This window comes from Kogia breviceps, chromosome 8, assembly GCF_026419965.1.
Source record: "Kogia breviceps isolate mKogBre1 chromosome 8, mKogBre1 haplotype 1, whole genome shotgun sequence".
Lineage (NCBI taxonomy): Eukaryota > Metazoa > Chordata > Mammalia > Artiodactyla > Physeteridae > Kogia > Kogia breviceps.
Genome location: NC_081317.1, coordinates 18,949,741 through 18,964,019, shown reverse-complemented (window position 1 = coordinate 18,964,019; position 14,279 = coordinate 18,949,741). Strand labels below are relative to the sequence as shown.

Sequence of the window (14,279 nt, the reverse complement as noted above, 5' to 3'; positions counted from 1 at the left end):
CAACCGTGGTACAGCAGGGGATAAGGGTGGGACCTCTCTTGCCACCGCCTGAACTGGCCCCTCCACACCCACCCACTCAGCCCCCGTCCCAGCCCAGGAGTCTCTTCTGAGGGGGCAGTCGAGAGCCGCAGGGACATTGCCGGACTCTCTCAGTCTACCCACGCATTTTTGCTACCATGCACCAAGTGTGGCACAAAGAAAGGAGAACAGCAAGAGTTTACAGCAGGACAAACACTCCCCAGTGTGGGGAGGGTCTTGGACACGACCTTACCTCTCCCCCCTGTGTAGGAGATGACATAATTGTCCACAGGGGCGATGGCCGGCTGCCACATGGCCAAGGCTTCTGAGTCGGTGATGTTGGCGGTCACCAGGCCTGATGGGCCATCCAGAGCTGCAAGGAAAGACGGTGATGTGTTGGAGAGATGGGCGGTCATGGGGTAGGACATCAGACCACAGCTGCTCTGCTGTCTGCACTGCCCCTGGACTCCAGTACTGGGCCGCGGCCTGTTAGGAACCGAGCTGCACAGCAGGAGGCGAGTGGTGGGTGAGCGAGCGAGCGAATCTTCATCTGCCTCTGTCCATGGCTCCCCACCGCCCCCCATCGCTCACATTACCGCCTGAACCATTCCCACCGCCATCCATGGAAAAACTGTCTTCCACGAAACCCGTCCCTGGTGCCAGAAAGGTCGGGGACCGCTGACCTAGAGGATGCGTGTGAAATGTGTTAGACGCAGCACTCAATAATTGCAGGTGTTATTAACGTGACTATTAAAGCTCTTTGGAGTTTTCAATATGATTTCCAAATGACTTGTACTGAGAAGGGATGGACAGTCCCAGGGCCTTGGCCCTTTTAACTCACCACTGCTACAACCCAACACCCCTTTCTGAGAAACCAACCTAAATAGGACCAGTTCCCCCTTTTGTTCACATTTATGACTCAATTACTCCAGGACGACAGCCCTGGGAGGATGGGGGGCGCGGCAGCCGTCATCAGCTCATTTTACAGATGAGGTGTCTGGGCCCCGAGAGGTGAAATGACTGGCCTGAGGGTCAGGAGGTGGTAGAGTGATTTGGGGCCCACCCCGTCCACTCTGAGGTCCTTCCTGTCTCATCTTTCACACGCAGAATCTCCTTTAACGGATGAGGACAGCGGGGCCTCTGGAGGAAACAGATCCAGACTTTGCAACCAGTTGCCATGGAGAACCCGTGAAGGAAAGATTTCTAGGGGGGAAACGAGGGTCTGTGTCGCAGAGTGGACAGAACTCTGGGTTCAGACAGGAGGTTTGAATTGCATATTAGCAACCCTTTTAAGACGATTAGGATATTTTTAAACTTTCCTGTGAGGCCCATTCTTTAGATCCCTTAACGGATTAGGCTGGATAATTGCTCATATATCAAAGGATAAATTGTTTAGGAACATGGCTGCCTGAAGAGACATTTTCCACTTCATTCTCCTTCAATGCAATTCATTATTTGTCCCCCCTTACAGTGTGTTGTACAAATCAAGTTATAACGGGAAAATCATCCTTTGTTTTAGAAGAATGCAGAGTTTGTAGTCAGACTGACCTAAGTTCAAATTTGCTTTCAGCATTTACTAGTTGTATGGACTTGCCCAAGGCATTTAATTTCCCCAGGTCTCAGTTGTTTCCTCTGTAAAATGGGAAGGATAAGAGCTATGGGGTTTACACGTGAAGGGTTTAGTAACAGGGCCTGAAATACAGTAGCTGCCAGATCCAGAGTAGTTACTTTACAGCGTCTGTGTGAAGCACCTGCTGGAAGGGCGCTCACACTGGTCGTGGCACTTTCGGGGAAGGGAAGGAAGTGGATTCATGTGTACAGTCATTTTTTCATATTTGCAGACGCTTTACGTACACAGTTTCACGTGATTCTTACAGCTTCCTGCAAAGGAAGCAGAATTGCACCCATTTTACAGGGAAGGGAACTAGACCCTCGAGAAATTAACTGACAGCTCATGTATCTAGAAGTGGCAGAAGGTGGGATTTCCACCAGGTCAGCATGACTCCCCAGCTTGTGCTCTTTTCCTCACAATACCCTGGGAAACGGTGGCCCCGGGAGGTTAAGGATGCAGCTCAGAAGAGGCTACAGACGGACCAGAAATGAGACCTCTGGTGCACCAAATCCAGCCCACTTTCCCCGAGAGTTTCCTACAGAAAAACTCTTTTTCTAGCTTCTGAATCATGAGAAATAATGCTGAAGGTGAGAAAAACACCTGTGGTGAGCATCCCCGAGACAGGCTTGCTTTCTTCAAAGCCCTTCAGGGCGATGACACTGACGAGGTACTCCACTCCAGGTAAGAGCCTCAGCAGCCTGGTCTGAGTCTTGGCCCCATCCACAGTTACCACTGAGGGTGTACCTAGAACACAGTACAAGCAAGATGGGGCAAGGTGAACCTCACTGAAACTTATGCACAGTTGTCTCAAGAATGGGTGTATCCGATTTGGCAGTGAAACTGTATCTTTATCCAACACCATTTTCTTGACTTCTCAGTTGCTCCTACCCTCTGGCATAAGAGAAGAGGTTTTACTTTTTTGTATAATGTTTTTTCCATCCATGAAGATGCCAAAAACTGAGCCAGGGGAGGAAAAAACATGAGGTCACAATGTGCTAAAAATGGCAAGTTTCCATTCAGTAGAGAGCTGGCCATGTTGCACCAATTTTATTTACTTATTTTTCCCACAAAGAATATGGGAAGCTTGCTATGTAATGTATATCTGATATATTTAATCCATTGTATTAGCTAAAGAATCTATAGACTCATCCCTTACTAGCAGAGATTCTACTATTGAAAGAAAACGGTCATGGTCAAGCTTGTACTCTTACATTTATGAAAAAGTCCAAAGTTTGTATTTCTTAGAAATTGGGGGCTGGTGAGGAGCTTGTATATCAGCTGGCCAAACTCCCCACAGAGATGCTACCGCATTTCTCTGAAGAGGTTATCAACGATCGTCTTTGTATACACTTCCACTAACGGGGAGCTCACTACCTCCCAGAATGTCTTTAGACATATTTGACTATGCTCCCCCCACCCCCCTTGGTCTCTATTATAGCCCGTGTGCTCTGAACTAGAACTCCCAACTCTGCTAAGTCACAGCTTCCCGTCCTACGCTGAGACAGACAGATTTGGGGACCAAGAGGCAACACCTCACCTATACCCAGGTTAAGACCAGCTTTGCAGATGAGTGTGTGCAGAGAGAAAAAGGCCAATGGATTTAGAGTCTTCTGTCATTGTGTGCACACATTATTGGGGAACTACAGCTCATAGAATTTTAAGACTATGAGCCTGGAAACGATCTTCATAACAAGACCCTTCACAAAATAGCTTCTTCCAAGGGTCTCCTAGCACTTTACAAATGAAATCTATCCAGATGGTCTCAAATACAAAGAAGTAGTTTTCTTTGGCCACGATGTTTGGGAGGATGGGATTATCGGGGTCTCTTCACTATTCCACCCAAACCCTCCAGATCCTCCTCCCTCTCCCCTCCCCAAGTGCCCTACCTCCTGCAGTGGGTACAGAGGTAACCCGGAAGCTCTCCACCTGGGTAGTGGGTGCCTTCCAGCTGACAGTGGCTGAGTTTTCAGTGATGTCTGAGAAAACGATTTCCTTCGGGGAGCCCATGGCTGTCGAGGAAAGAGCACAGGAGAAACCCAGAAACGGTTAAGTATCTTGCTCATCAGCGATCCTTCCTGAATTCCTGATCCATGAAAACTCAGTCCCTAGCTTATGTCCCAGCCAAGCCTTTAGGATGGAGAATGTGGTGATCTGTGATTAAGTTACTACTTGATGGAAACGATTGTTCTTTCATTCAGGTACGGGGCCCAGAGCTGTAGAGCTGCAATTTGGTTTCATTCAAGAATGTTAGCACCATAGCCGACGTCTAAGGAAGTGAGGGTGAATGAGGGGTTTCACAGCTTGGAATACACCCTCCTTTAAGTTTTGATGTTTAGCATTTTCCCAAATCTTTACTTTTTAGTTCCTTTTATTAAATGATACCAAGACTTGACAATTGTACAGTTCTGTGCAGTTTATAAGGATTAACCCTCATTTAGAAACCACTGACGTGTGGTTGTAGCCATTTTACAGAGGACTAAACTGAAGCTAAGTTCTCCAATGAACATTCTTGTGATATGACCTTTCTAAGTCCCAGGAGCAGAGCTGAGCACAGCCCTGGGATCTTGGCAATAATGTTCACGTGGAAACTGACCTCGACAAACCCATTCCCAGAACTGGACGGAGGTCCAGAGCCAGAGAAGCAACCTCAGACCTTTCACCAAAGCAAACACCCCTTGGATATTGGGTCTACCTGAGGGAAAGCCATGCCTGAGGGACAGTTCCTGCTACGTAAATGCCTCCCCTGCAAACCCCAAACCCTTTGGTTTTTCCCTGTGTATTTTTTGGCTTAGCTTTTTGCCCTCTTCAGCTGACCATGCTTAAGCATAGAATTCAGGAAACAATTTTCAGGTCTCCAGGGAACTCATTTCCTCATCTTTTCCCCTCTGCATCCCACATTGATCGTTAAGTTCTGAAACCCACAGCTCCCACTTTGGGGAGCTTTTCTTCCACTCCATTTCTGTCTTTTTCTGTCCTCCTACGGCGTTCTCCTGTGACCTGCTAGCCACCCTCAGATTCTGTGGCTGCCTGGGGTTTTGCCCTCTCCTTAGAAATCTTTGGAAGCCACAGGGGATCTGGAGCCTGGAAGATCTTGATTGTCCGAATACCACGGAGAGGCTGCGCAACCTGGGGCAGTTCCCTTCACTTCTGAGAGCCTCAGTTGCTCCGTCTCCATCTTTCCAGTGGGAAAAGCGGTGCCCACCTTTAGGAATGTTTTGAGAACTGGCAGAGATAATGGATGTGAAACCCTAGCACAGAATCTGGCACGCAGTAAGAATTCAGTAAACACGCTGGCCCTCTCTTTTGTTTTTCTTTCCCACGTGATTCTTTCTTCCGTGGGCCGCGCCTGAGTTTTGTAGTAGCCCCCAGGAAAGGTCTAGATGAGGCAGAATGAGAAATAAACCCCGTGGGGTGTGTGAACTCAGGCACTGGGGCTCTCTTTCTGCCAGGCTAGTCTACTCTGACGTTCACTCTGTGAACCTCACTGGGGCAGGTCCTGGCACATTTTAGAAAGTGTATCTTGTGGCCACAGCTTTCCTCTCTCGATCCCAATTTTCTCATCTGCAAAATGGCAATATTATCTGCCCTGGCTGAAAAACCATGAGAATTAGTAACCTCATCTGCCATGTACCCCGGAGGGATGTGCTTGAAGAAAGTGACAGTAGGAAGCTAGATAGCCATGTGTCATCTGAAGAATGACACAGCAGTGGTAGAATTCCAGGGTCAATGGTATTTTTAGGCAACGGACCTTCCTAGGTGTGGAAGACCATTTGTTATTTTAGCGTGTGTCCTTCTGCCATAAATAGGGCCTGCAGGTCTCCAGCACCACAGCGGAAGAGATGGTCAATAGGAACCTGAAGGCTTGAGCCTCAGAGAACAACTAAATCATACCTATTTGAAAAGTTAGGGAGACCCAAGAAAGGCAATGCCTCTGTCTCTCTTTCCAAGAAGACTCTTGGTTTTCAATAAAAATTCCATTAGGAAAACATTTGGAATTCCTAGAAATTCTCAAGCAGGATGTAGAGTACTTCTGTCTGTTCTCTGCATAAAATGTTGCCTCCCCAAATCTAGAGCAAATGTCTTTAAGAATGTGACCATTAACAATCATTTAAAAAATTCTCCCTTCAACATACTTTTATTCAATACTTAATATGTGAATCGTGATAAGCTCAGGGGACGATTGTTGTAGCCAGTGTGATTTGAGAGCAAGGATTTTGGAGTTACACTGACCTGGGTTTGAATGCCATTCTGGCTTTACTAGCTAAAAACACCTTAGCCCCTTAGGTGTCTGTGAAATGGGGCTGAATGTGGCACTTAGACTGTCTGTGCCACGTGAATCAGTGAGGTAAAGTGTGTCAGTTGCCCTGCTGTGTGTGGCAGGAAGTGCATGCTCTGTAATCAGTAGTTTTACACTTTATGAGAGTCAGAGGCAAAGGCACTAGGCATAAAGAGCCTGTTTCACTTAGAAGGGGGGATTGCTGAGCACGTGTCTCTGCAGACCCGCTGACCCGGGTCCCCAGACACGATGCCATTGCAGCTGTCCGGTGTGTGGTTTTAAGTCCATCTGAACTGAGCGGGGGGAGCTGGGAGGCTGCCTGGCTGGGAGAGGTGAGGCAGAGTCGGAGGGGGCACAGTCTGGGAGCTGGGAGAGGGGCTGCCCCCTTGGCTTTGGGGGTGGAAAGGGTGTATGTTTTGGCGTGGCGATGGGGCAGGTTAAAGAAGCGTTTCAGGGTCCTCACTACCCCCAAGGTGAGCAACAGGAACCCCCAGAAGAGAATGACAAAGTCATCTTACTCTGGCTTTGGAGTTGGAACTATTTCTCTGTCTATTCTGGGGACCGTCCCAGTGGTATACAGAGGCATGTTGGCATTTAACTCCCCAGAGGCAAAAAAGCTCCTGGCAACTCCGGGCTTCCTGAAGTGGAGCCCAGGCTACTGTGAAGAAGTGGCTTACACCACGGAGGGGAAGAGGAGCCACTGCAAATGCAGAGATTGACAGAGGAAGAAACAACCCGTAATCTAAGGGTCTGTCAGTAGGGGAATAGTTCAATAAATAAGGTATATGGGATTATCTCTGAGATCTACTAATAAGCAAGGAACACACACCCACCCACCCCCACACACACCCCCAATGTGTGGAAGAGTAAGTATGTTAACCGCCACGCCAAAAGAAAAAGGTGGAAAAAAAAGAGCACAGACTTATGTCTCATGTTATCTGTTTGTATAGCATATTTCTGCAGTGATTCAGAAGAAAGTGGTAGTACTGACTGCTTCTAGATAGAACAACTGGTGTCAGGGACACAGTAGAATAGAGACCTCAGTGTATATCCTTTTTTTTAGCTTTTGAATTTCGAACCAACTGGGCCATTAAAAAATAAAATGTACGTTCAATCACCCACACATAATATTAGCTAATATAGTTACAGTGGGCAAGGAAACTAAATACTTGACATTTATGATGTGACATGAACCTCATGGCTGACCTTGGAGTTAAATTCTATTGGCCAGATGAGGGGACTGAGGCTCGGAGGGGAAAGGAGACCCCTCACATCGCTGGGAAGAGCTAGAGTAGGGATCTGACTCCAGGGGGTCTGCCCAGAGGCTGCAGGCTTAACCATTCAGCTACACTGCTTCTACCCACGCTCCCTGGCGCTGGGGCACTCAGGGCTATCAGTTCATGCTCAGGGAGTGAGAGGAGAACCTGCGGCAGCTTTTACAGTGAAAAAGAGGAACAGAGAGAAGGGTTTGCAAGGAGAAAGAATGAAAACACAAAAGGGAAACTTTACGAAGCTGATGAGGTTAAATCGGACGTCTGCTGTGATCAAGAGTCACCTCTTCCGTCCTTGCCAAGTACCGGAGCACACGTGTGTACACGCATACGCCGACGCACACACTTCTCTTCGGCTGTGAGACACAAGGCCCCAGAGGAAAAAAATCAAAGAAAGGGCAATCCTAGAGGGCCTTTTCTTTTCTCTTGTTCTTAGAAAAAAACAGCTCATGGTTATTTGTTTTCATTTTTGCTTTAGAACTGTGGAGCCTCTAGAAAAAAAAGATCAGCAAAACAGAACCAGTGATCAGAAGTAAACTTTGAAAAGCAGTGTTTATAAACCAAGGTCAGAATCAGGCTCTGCCTCTGATCTGAAGTTGTTTTATGGGAAGCCACAGGGAAGAGGAGACAAGGACCCACGTCCCTGGGATAGGGTCTGTGTTAATAAGAAAGAGCGTATTTGTTCTGGCTGAATTGCTCCACGTCTACAAATACTGAGTATGATTTCTACAGGTGGCTTCTTGGAGCTCATTGGGTCCTGAAATTTGGCATCAAAAAATACTCATCTCTTGGCTTCCCTGGTGGCGCAGTGGTTGAGAGTCCACCTGCCGATGAAGGGGACACGGGTTCGTGCCCCGGTCCGGGAGGATCCCACATGCCGCGGAGCGGCTGGGCCCGTGAGCCATGGCCGCTGAGCCTGGGCGTCCGGAGCCTGCGCTCCGCAACGGGAGAGGCCACAACGGTGAGAGGCCCGCGTACCGCAAAAACAACAACAACAACAACAAAACAACAACTCATCTCTGGACAAAGGGAGGGTTTTGGCTAGTGTTATGCTCTTTGCCTTTCAGAGATGGCAAGTGTGTATATTCGTTGGTTATCTGTCCCCTAGCCCACTTATATTTAATAATATTAAAATAACTTGGCATTTGGGTTCTACCCCAAATCTGGCTGTGTGACCGTAGGCACATCACTTCACCTTTTTGGGCCACAGATTCTTCATGCGCAAACAGAAGAGTCTGGGCTACAGCATTTCTCAGGTCCCTTCTACCTCTGCCTGTGGTTCTGTGATTCTTTCCCCTGGTTCCTCCGAAGCAGTGCTCTCTAGCAAATGCTCCATTTCTGTACCTGCCTCAGTTTCCTGAAGGAATTCACCCTACCTGTTGAAGGTCATTCCTTTTCTCTTTAAAGAGTCATGTTAGTCTCAGTATTACCATTATAAACAGTCATGTTATAACCATCTTTTTTCGTTCTCCTTGAAACAACTCATATTGAAGAGGATTTTCATTTCTCCCTCCAGGGCCACTTAGAGTTGCTATGAGTATCAAATAAAATGACTGAGCCTCATGAAGACAGCAGCCTGCCAACCTTGCGAGCCTCCTCTTTTTTCCTTCTTGATCAGGGTACTAACTATTTCACACATAGCGTTTTATAAGTATTAATCTTTATAGGTGGAGGTACCACTTCTTCATTATTCCCTGCATAGTTTGAACATTTGACCAAAGAACAAGGAAGTATATCTCTGGATAAAACGTGATAATAGGTAGAAGGAAGGGCCTTTGGAATTAAAAAAAAAAAAAAAAAAAGCAATGATTGTAATGATGATCTTAATGACAATAATAAAAATGTTAATAGCTCTCATTTGCTCAGCCCTTGCTGTGTGCCAGGGCCTCTGTATGGGCTTTCCATGAATTATCTCATTTAATCCTCACAACACTATCAAGTAAGTGGTGTCATACTTTTTGTGTAAAGACTTAGCCATGGTCCCCTAGTCTATACTCAAGAGGCAGGATTCAAACACAAGCTTGTCTGCATCTGAAGCTCTTGTAATTTCCCAGCCCTGTGAGAAGAGGAACAGAGAACTCTTCTCCATTCTCTCCCATTTATATACGGTACCTGTTGTTGCTATAGCACTGACTGGCTGGGATCGCCTTCCACTGCTTATTCCATAGAGTTCAATTTCGTATTCAGTGGCCTCTCTGAGACCTGTTATGTCCCTGGTACGTTCGGGGGCAAGCAGGGTTATTTCCAGTGGTTCGGACTGCTTTTTGGTATCTCTGATTTTGAGAACAAAGCTGTCGAAGACCCCTTCATCAGCTGTCCAGGACAGACGGAAACCGTCTGGGGTGGCATCTGAAACCAGAAGGTTGTCAACTTCTGGCTCGGCTTCTAGAGGGGGAGAAAATGGTGGAAGGAGGAGAGAGAGTATCATTCAGCAGCCCGTGCGATCTTCTCTCCAGCGGGGGTATCAATATGGAGTGACGCCCCAGCTCTCAGAGATAGAAGTGTCCTGAGATACCGAAAATAAAATTATCCAACACGAACATGTCTAGTAGATCTAGGAGAGGGGAAGGATGGAGTTGACACATTCAATACAAGCCAAGTGGGTGCTCGCATGTGTGAGTTTTGTCTAAAAGCAATTCTGTAAATCCACATCTGGACTCAGCAGTGGCCCCTCCCATGCATTATTAAACAAGTTCAAAGTCAGTAACTTGTTTACATTTGCTCTCTGTCCGCCAGTGGCTGAGTGCCCATGCTCCGTGAGACCTTCGTTTCTTTTTGAAAAGACACATAAACCAGCATTAATGATCTGTAGAGCTGCCCATGATGATACTACTGATTATATTTCCCTTGATCCTGAGGAAAATGGCTTTTAAAATGTTATAAATGTTACGTTCTTTTGGGTCTTTTTCTTGGAGCTGCTTTACTAAAGAAGGCTCCTACTCTTGACTGGCCTGCTTTTTTGTTAACCATTCAGTAAGCGTTCAGATGGTAGAACTAAGACTTGGAACCTCTTGTGCTACATACTTCAGACCCAAGGTGTTATCTTGGATTGCCTTAACTAGACAAAACTCAATGTCAAGGTAAATTTAGAGCTGAGTTTCCCAAAGTATACTCAGAGCAAACTATTCCTGTTTGATCACCATCCATTGTAAAATAAGTTTGGGAAACATTGCCTGGGTAAGTCCCTCTTGGAGAGAAGCATGCACATTAGAATGTTCTCTAAAGCCTTGTGGTCAAGGATCCTGTTAAACTATGTTTAACTCGGTGTTTCCAAAACTTATTTGAACATGGAACTTCTTCACTAAGCACCTTTGAATATGGAGTTAGTAATCTCTAGAAAGACTTTGGGAAATACAGATTGTGGACTGTTAGAGTTGTTCATGCTATATTTCTCTAGGAATTATTAGTGTTGAGAAAATTATGGATTTAGTCCATGTTGAAGAATCTCGATGATATTAGTGTTTACCAGTATAAGTTCACAGTTGGTTTTCCAATGACAAGCCCACCTGGGAAGTTTGTCAAGATCACAGTTGAGGCTTTGAGGTGACAAAGGTAGTAAATACGTTTTTGAAATATACTCATTGGTATATTTCTTTTGAGAAGGCTGAAATGTAGCTGGGGACCAGCCGTGATGAACACAGAGGAGGGTGATGTGGAGTAAGCACACAAGAGCTACAGACAAGACATGGCCGAAAGGATCTGGGATGCCCTAGTGGAAACATTTCGACCTTCTCGTATCTGGAGTGGGAGAAGGGGAGTGCTTGTTAGAGACATAGGACAAGATAAGGTGTTGGGGGGGGGGTGACATAAAGAACAGGCCACATCTATGGATTAAGTAGGGAACATGGATTAAGTAGGGAACATGGACAGGGGTGTTAAAACCATGGTGATCTCGTAGATGGATTACATGAAAGGGAGCCAGGAAGAGGAGAAAATGGCTCAATTGAGCCAAAATACCTGTAACAATCTCAGCCCTCAAGGGCTTGGTTTGGTGCCCTTGGGTGAAGCCAGAGACCATGACCTCATAGCCAATGCCAGTTATGAGGCCTCTAAGCTCCAGCTTCCTCTGGGCTCCTGAAAGTGTGAATTCCTGGGGGTCCAGCAGCTTCCCAGAATCCACCACCGTTACTAGGAAGCTGTCAAAGGCATTCTCCGATGCTATCCAGGAAACTGTGAACCCGTAGGGATTAATGTCGGAAATAGTTAGGTTTTCCAGAAGGGGCAGGGCCTCTGAAAGAAGGGAGGGATGAAAATAACTCAGGTTAGCAGCAATGACTCTGCTGGAAAAGCACAAGTCTCCACGAAGACTGATAGATACCCAATCAATCATGAAACATGTTATATACTCAGAAAGTGCATATTTCATAAGAGCTTATTGGGTGCCAGATGATGTTGTCTTGTGTAAATCTCTCAACAAGCCTATGAGATAGATGTTATTCCCATTATACAGGTAAGAAAACTGAGCTTCAAAGAAGTTGATTGACTTGGCCAAAGTCACAGAGCCTAGTATGTGAGAGAGCAAGGTTTTTAGCTGGGTCTGACTCCAAAGGCCATGAATTTTTCCAGATAAAATCAAACATCTCGTGTTGGGTTTGGACTCCTTTGTCTATTTCCCACTAACTTGTAGTCTTGAAGGAAATCAGTTTTATTTTATTTTTTAAAGTATACTTCCTTTTCGGTATACTTCGTATGTTTCCATTCCACTTCTAGTTCCTATTTTGAATTAAGTTGAATAGGCCAATTAGTGACATACATCCTCACCAGCTGAGATAAAGGGACGAGGTAAGATTTTTCATGTGTCCGAATGTAACCACTTATGATTATGGCCCAGTAAGGAATACTAAGAGTTGCTAATTCTTTTGCTGTTTATTTTCCTGGATAAAGTCAGGCTCTTCAGTAAGTTCTGTCACTATTTGTTCATTTGTTCACCAGACATCTGTGTCCCAGGCACTCTTATTTCATAGGTGCCAAGGTATTCCCCAAGGAATGACCTTACATCAGCTTGGTTTCTGTCAATACTTCCCAGTTCACAAGGCTTCACATCCATCATCCTATTAAGTCCTCACAATGACACTGTAAGTAGATATTACTACCCCCTCTTCTCCGCCATGGCAGCAAAGGAAGTAGAGGGGTCAGTGATTTATCCAAGGTCACATATCCACTAGGGGGCTGAGCTGGGATCCAACCCAGATCATCTGACTCCGGGTTCAATGTTCTTTCCACACCCTAAGCCAAAGTCTAACAATTAGTCAACCCCATGGGTGCTGGCAAGACCTGAGGCATAAGCAGGGTTAGTGGAGAAGGCCCAGTGGCTCCCCTCTAGTAAAACAAAACACAGGCATGGTGAATGTGTTTATTTTTCATCAGAGTGGGCAGGGGATGGGAATTCCATGGCCAAGGCTGCTTTAGCCACCTCTAGGTTAGAGCCTGCTTTTTCACTGAAGCTAAATGGAAGCATTCAAAGAGATAAATGACCTTAACACTAATGCCCAGAGTCTAATCCATGGAATGTAAAGAAAAATGTTTAAAAAGAGATGTTTGGTGACTGAAAGAACGAGTGAATGGATGCCCTAACCCCCTAAGCAGAGATTTAAATTTTGCTGTGGCTTGGATTTCCTGTACTTATTTTGAACCACTTGGTGTTTTTCTTGAAGCTTTGTTTTTTTTAACCAAATAAGTATCTCCCCCAAATCATAACTCTATCAAAGACAAAGATGAAATCACATATACTGTGCAAACAGGCCTCTTTGTCTGCAAGGCAAGGGTTTCAAATTCTGTTGCAGAGCTTTGTTTAGATAAGTGGCGCCTTTCTCTGATAACTGGCCTCCTTGCACTTCCATGCCATCAAAGCAGAGAATTCTGATGAAAAGGAGGGCGGTCAGGCTAATCAGTCCATCAAGGGCTTGTTATTTATAGTCCCTTATGTTCAGCTGTCTTTTTTTTTTTTTTCTTTTTTTTAAAACATGCTTCTTTTAAAATGCGGAGTCTTTTCACATCAAGGATTAGCTGAGACAATGCCTGTAACTGGATCTAGGATTCCCAAGACCAGCCTCCCTTTCTTCTCTCTGTTCTATGGGAGGTCCTGCAAGAGGCTACAAATAAGGGCCTGATGGGATCTAGTGGGGGCCATGCTTCCCCTCCTGAGCAGTGAGGTCCTTAGTCATGGCCACTCCTTGCCTCACCCCACTAAGGAATTACTTGTTCTGCATCTGAAGACTGAACGATTGAATTCACATTAGCTAACTGGACAGAAAGCATAACTACTCTCTGATCTTACATGAAAACATGTAGTGTTCTCTTAAAAATAATAGGAAAGTCATGATTGCAGAGGTCTCTTGTTCCTATCTAGGCTGTTGCTTTTTTTTTCCTTTCTTTTTTTTTTTTTTTCCTTGCTTATTTTTAAGAACACTACTTTCCTCATATTGTTGGGAGATAGAGGAAAGGACCCAGCAACTGTAAAATGCCTCCGGGATGCCAGGCAGTTAAATTGCACCACATCCATTTAATCCCTGAGAAAAGGCTGCCAGAGGTGCCTGTGAGTATTTTCTCTTCATACATAAAGGAGTGGGGGTTCAGAGAGGTTAAGAACTGGCCAAGGTTATGTAGCTGAAAAGATGTGGGTGAGGATTAGAAACCACACAGCCTGATCTCAAGGTCCCCACTCTTCTAGGAAACCATGCCGCCTCTAGTTAAATATGTAATTGAACTTACGAATGTATTTTACTTATGTAGATAAATAGCAATTTATAGCAATTCAGACCTCAAGAGAGGCCTGGTTTAAAGTGAAAATCAGCCAGCAAAGTTGTGCCCCTAAAAATTATCATTAGTGGAAGGCAAGAGACTTTTAAATATTTTCTGAGGCTTTTCAGGCTAGAGATTTGGTAAATTGACACCATTTGTAGCCTTTGCCATTGATTTCGGATAATTTCAGGAAAGGAAATAGAAAACCATTTGTTTTTGTAATTCAAAGAGAAGTGAGAAGTCACGTTTAATGAATGGTTAAGGTTTAATTAAAATTGAGATTTATTTGCTATCTTAGATTGAACCTTCATTAATCTGCTGTAGATGTCAATCTTAAGAAGTTACTTTTTTGGAAGAAAAA

The 14,279-nt window shown here is 45.3% G+C and overlaps 1 protein-coding gene across 10 annotated transcripts in view; it reads right to left on the bottom strand.

The window, feature by feature from the left end:
• TNC (tenascin C) overlaps positions 1–14,279 on the bottom strand; it is a 94,861-nt gene that overhangs the window by 15,684 nt on the left and 64,898 nt on the right. For 5 of the 10 annotated variants that reach the window (XM_067040878.1, XM_067040880.1, XM_067040884.1 and 2 more), the window contains 4 exons: positions 9,290–9,562; positions 3,517–3,639; positions 2,231–2,374; positions 272–391 (listed from right to left, as the gene is read on the bottom strand). In XM_067040878.1, coding sequence (XP_066896979.1) covers positions 272–391; positions 2,231–2,374; positions 3,517–3,639; positions 9,290–9,562 — 660 coding nt within the window. Of the gene's footprint in view, positions 1–271; positions 392–2,230; positions 2,375–3,516; positions 3,640–9,289; positions 9,563–11,134; positions 11,408–14,279 lie in introns of all 10 variants that reach the window. The other 5 variants (XM_059071066.2, XM_067040879.1, XM_067040885.1 and 2 more) reach the window with 2 other exon arrangements.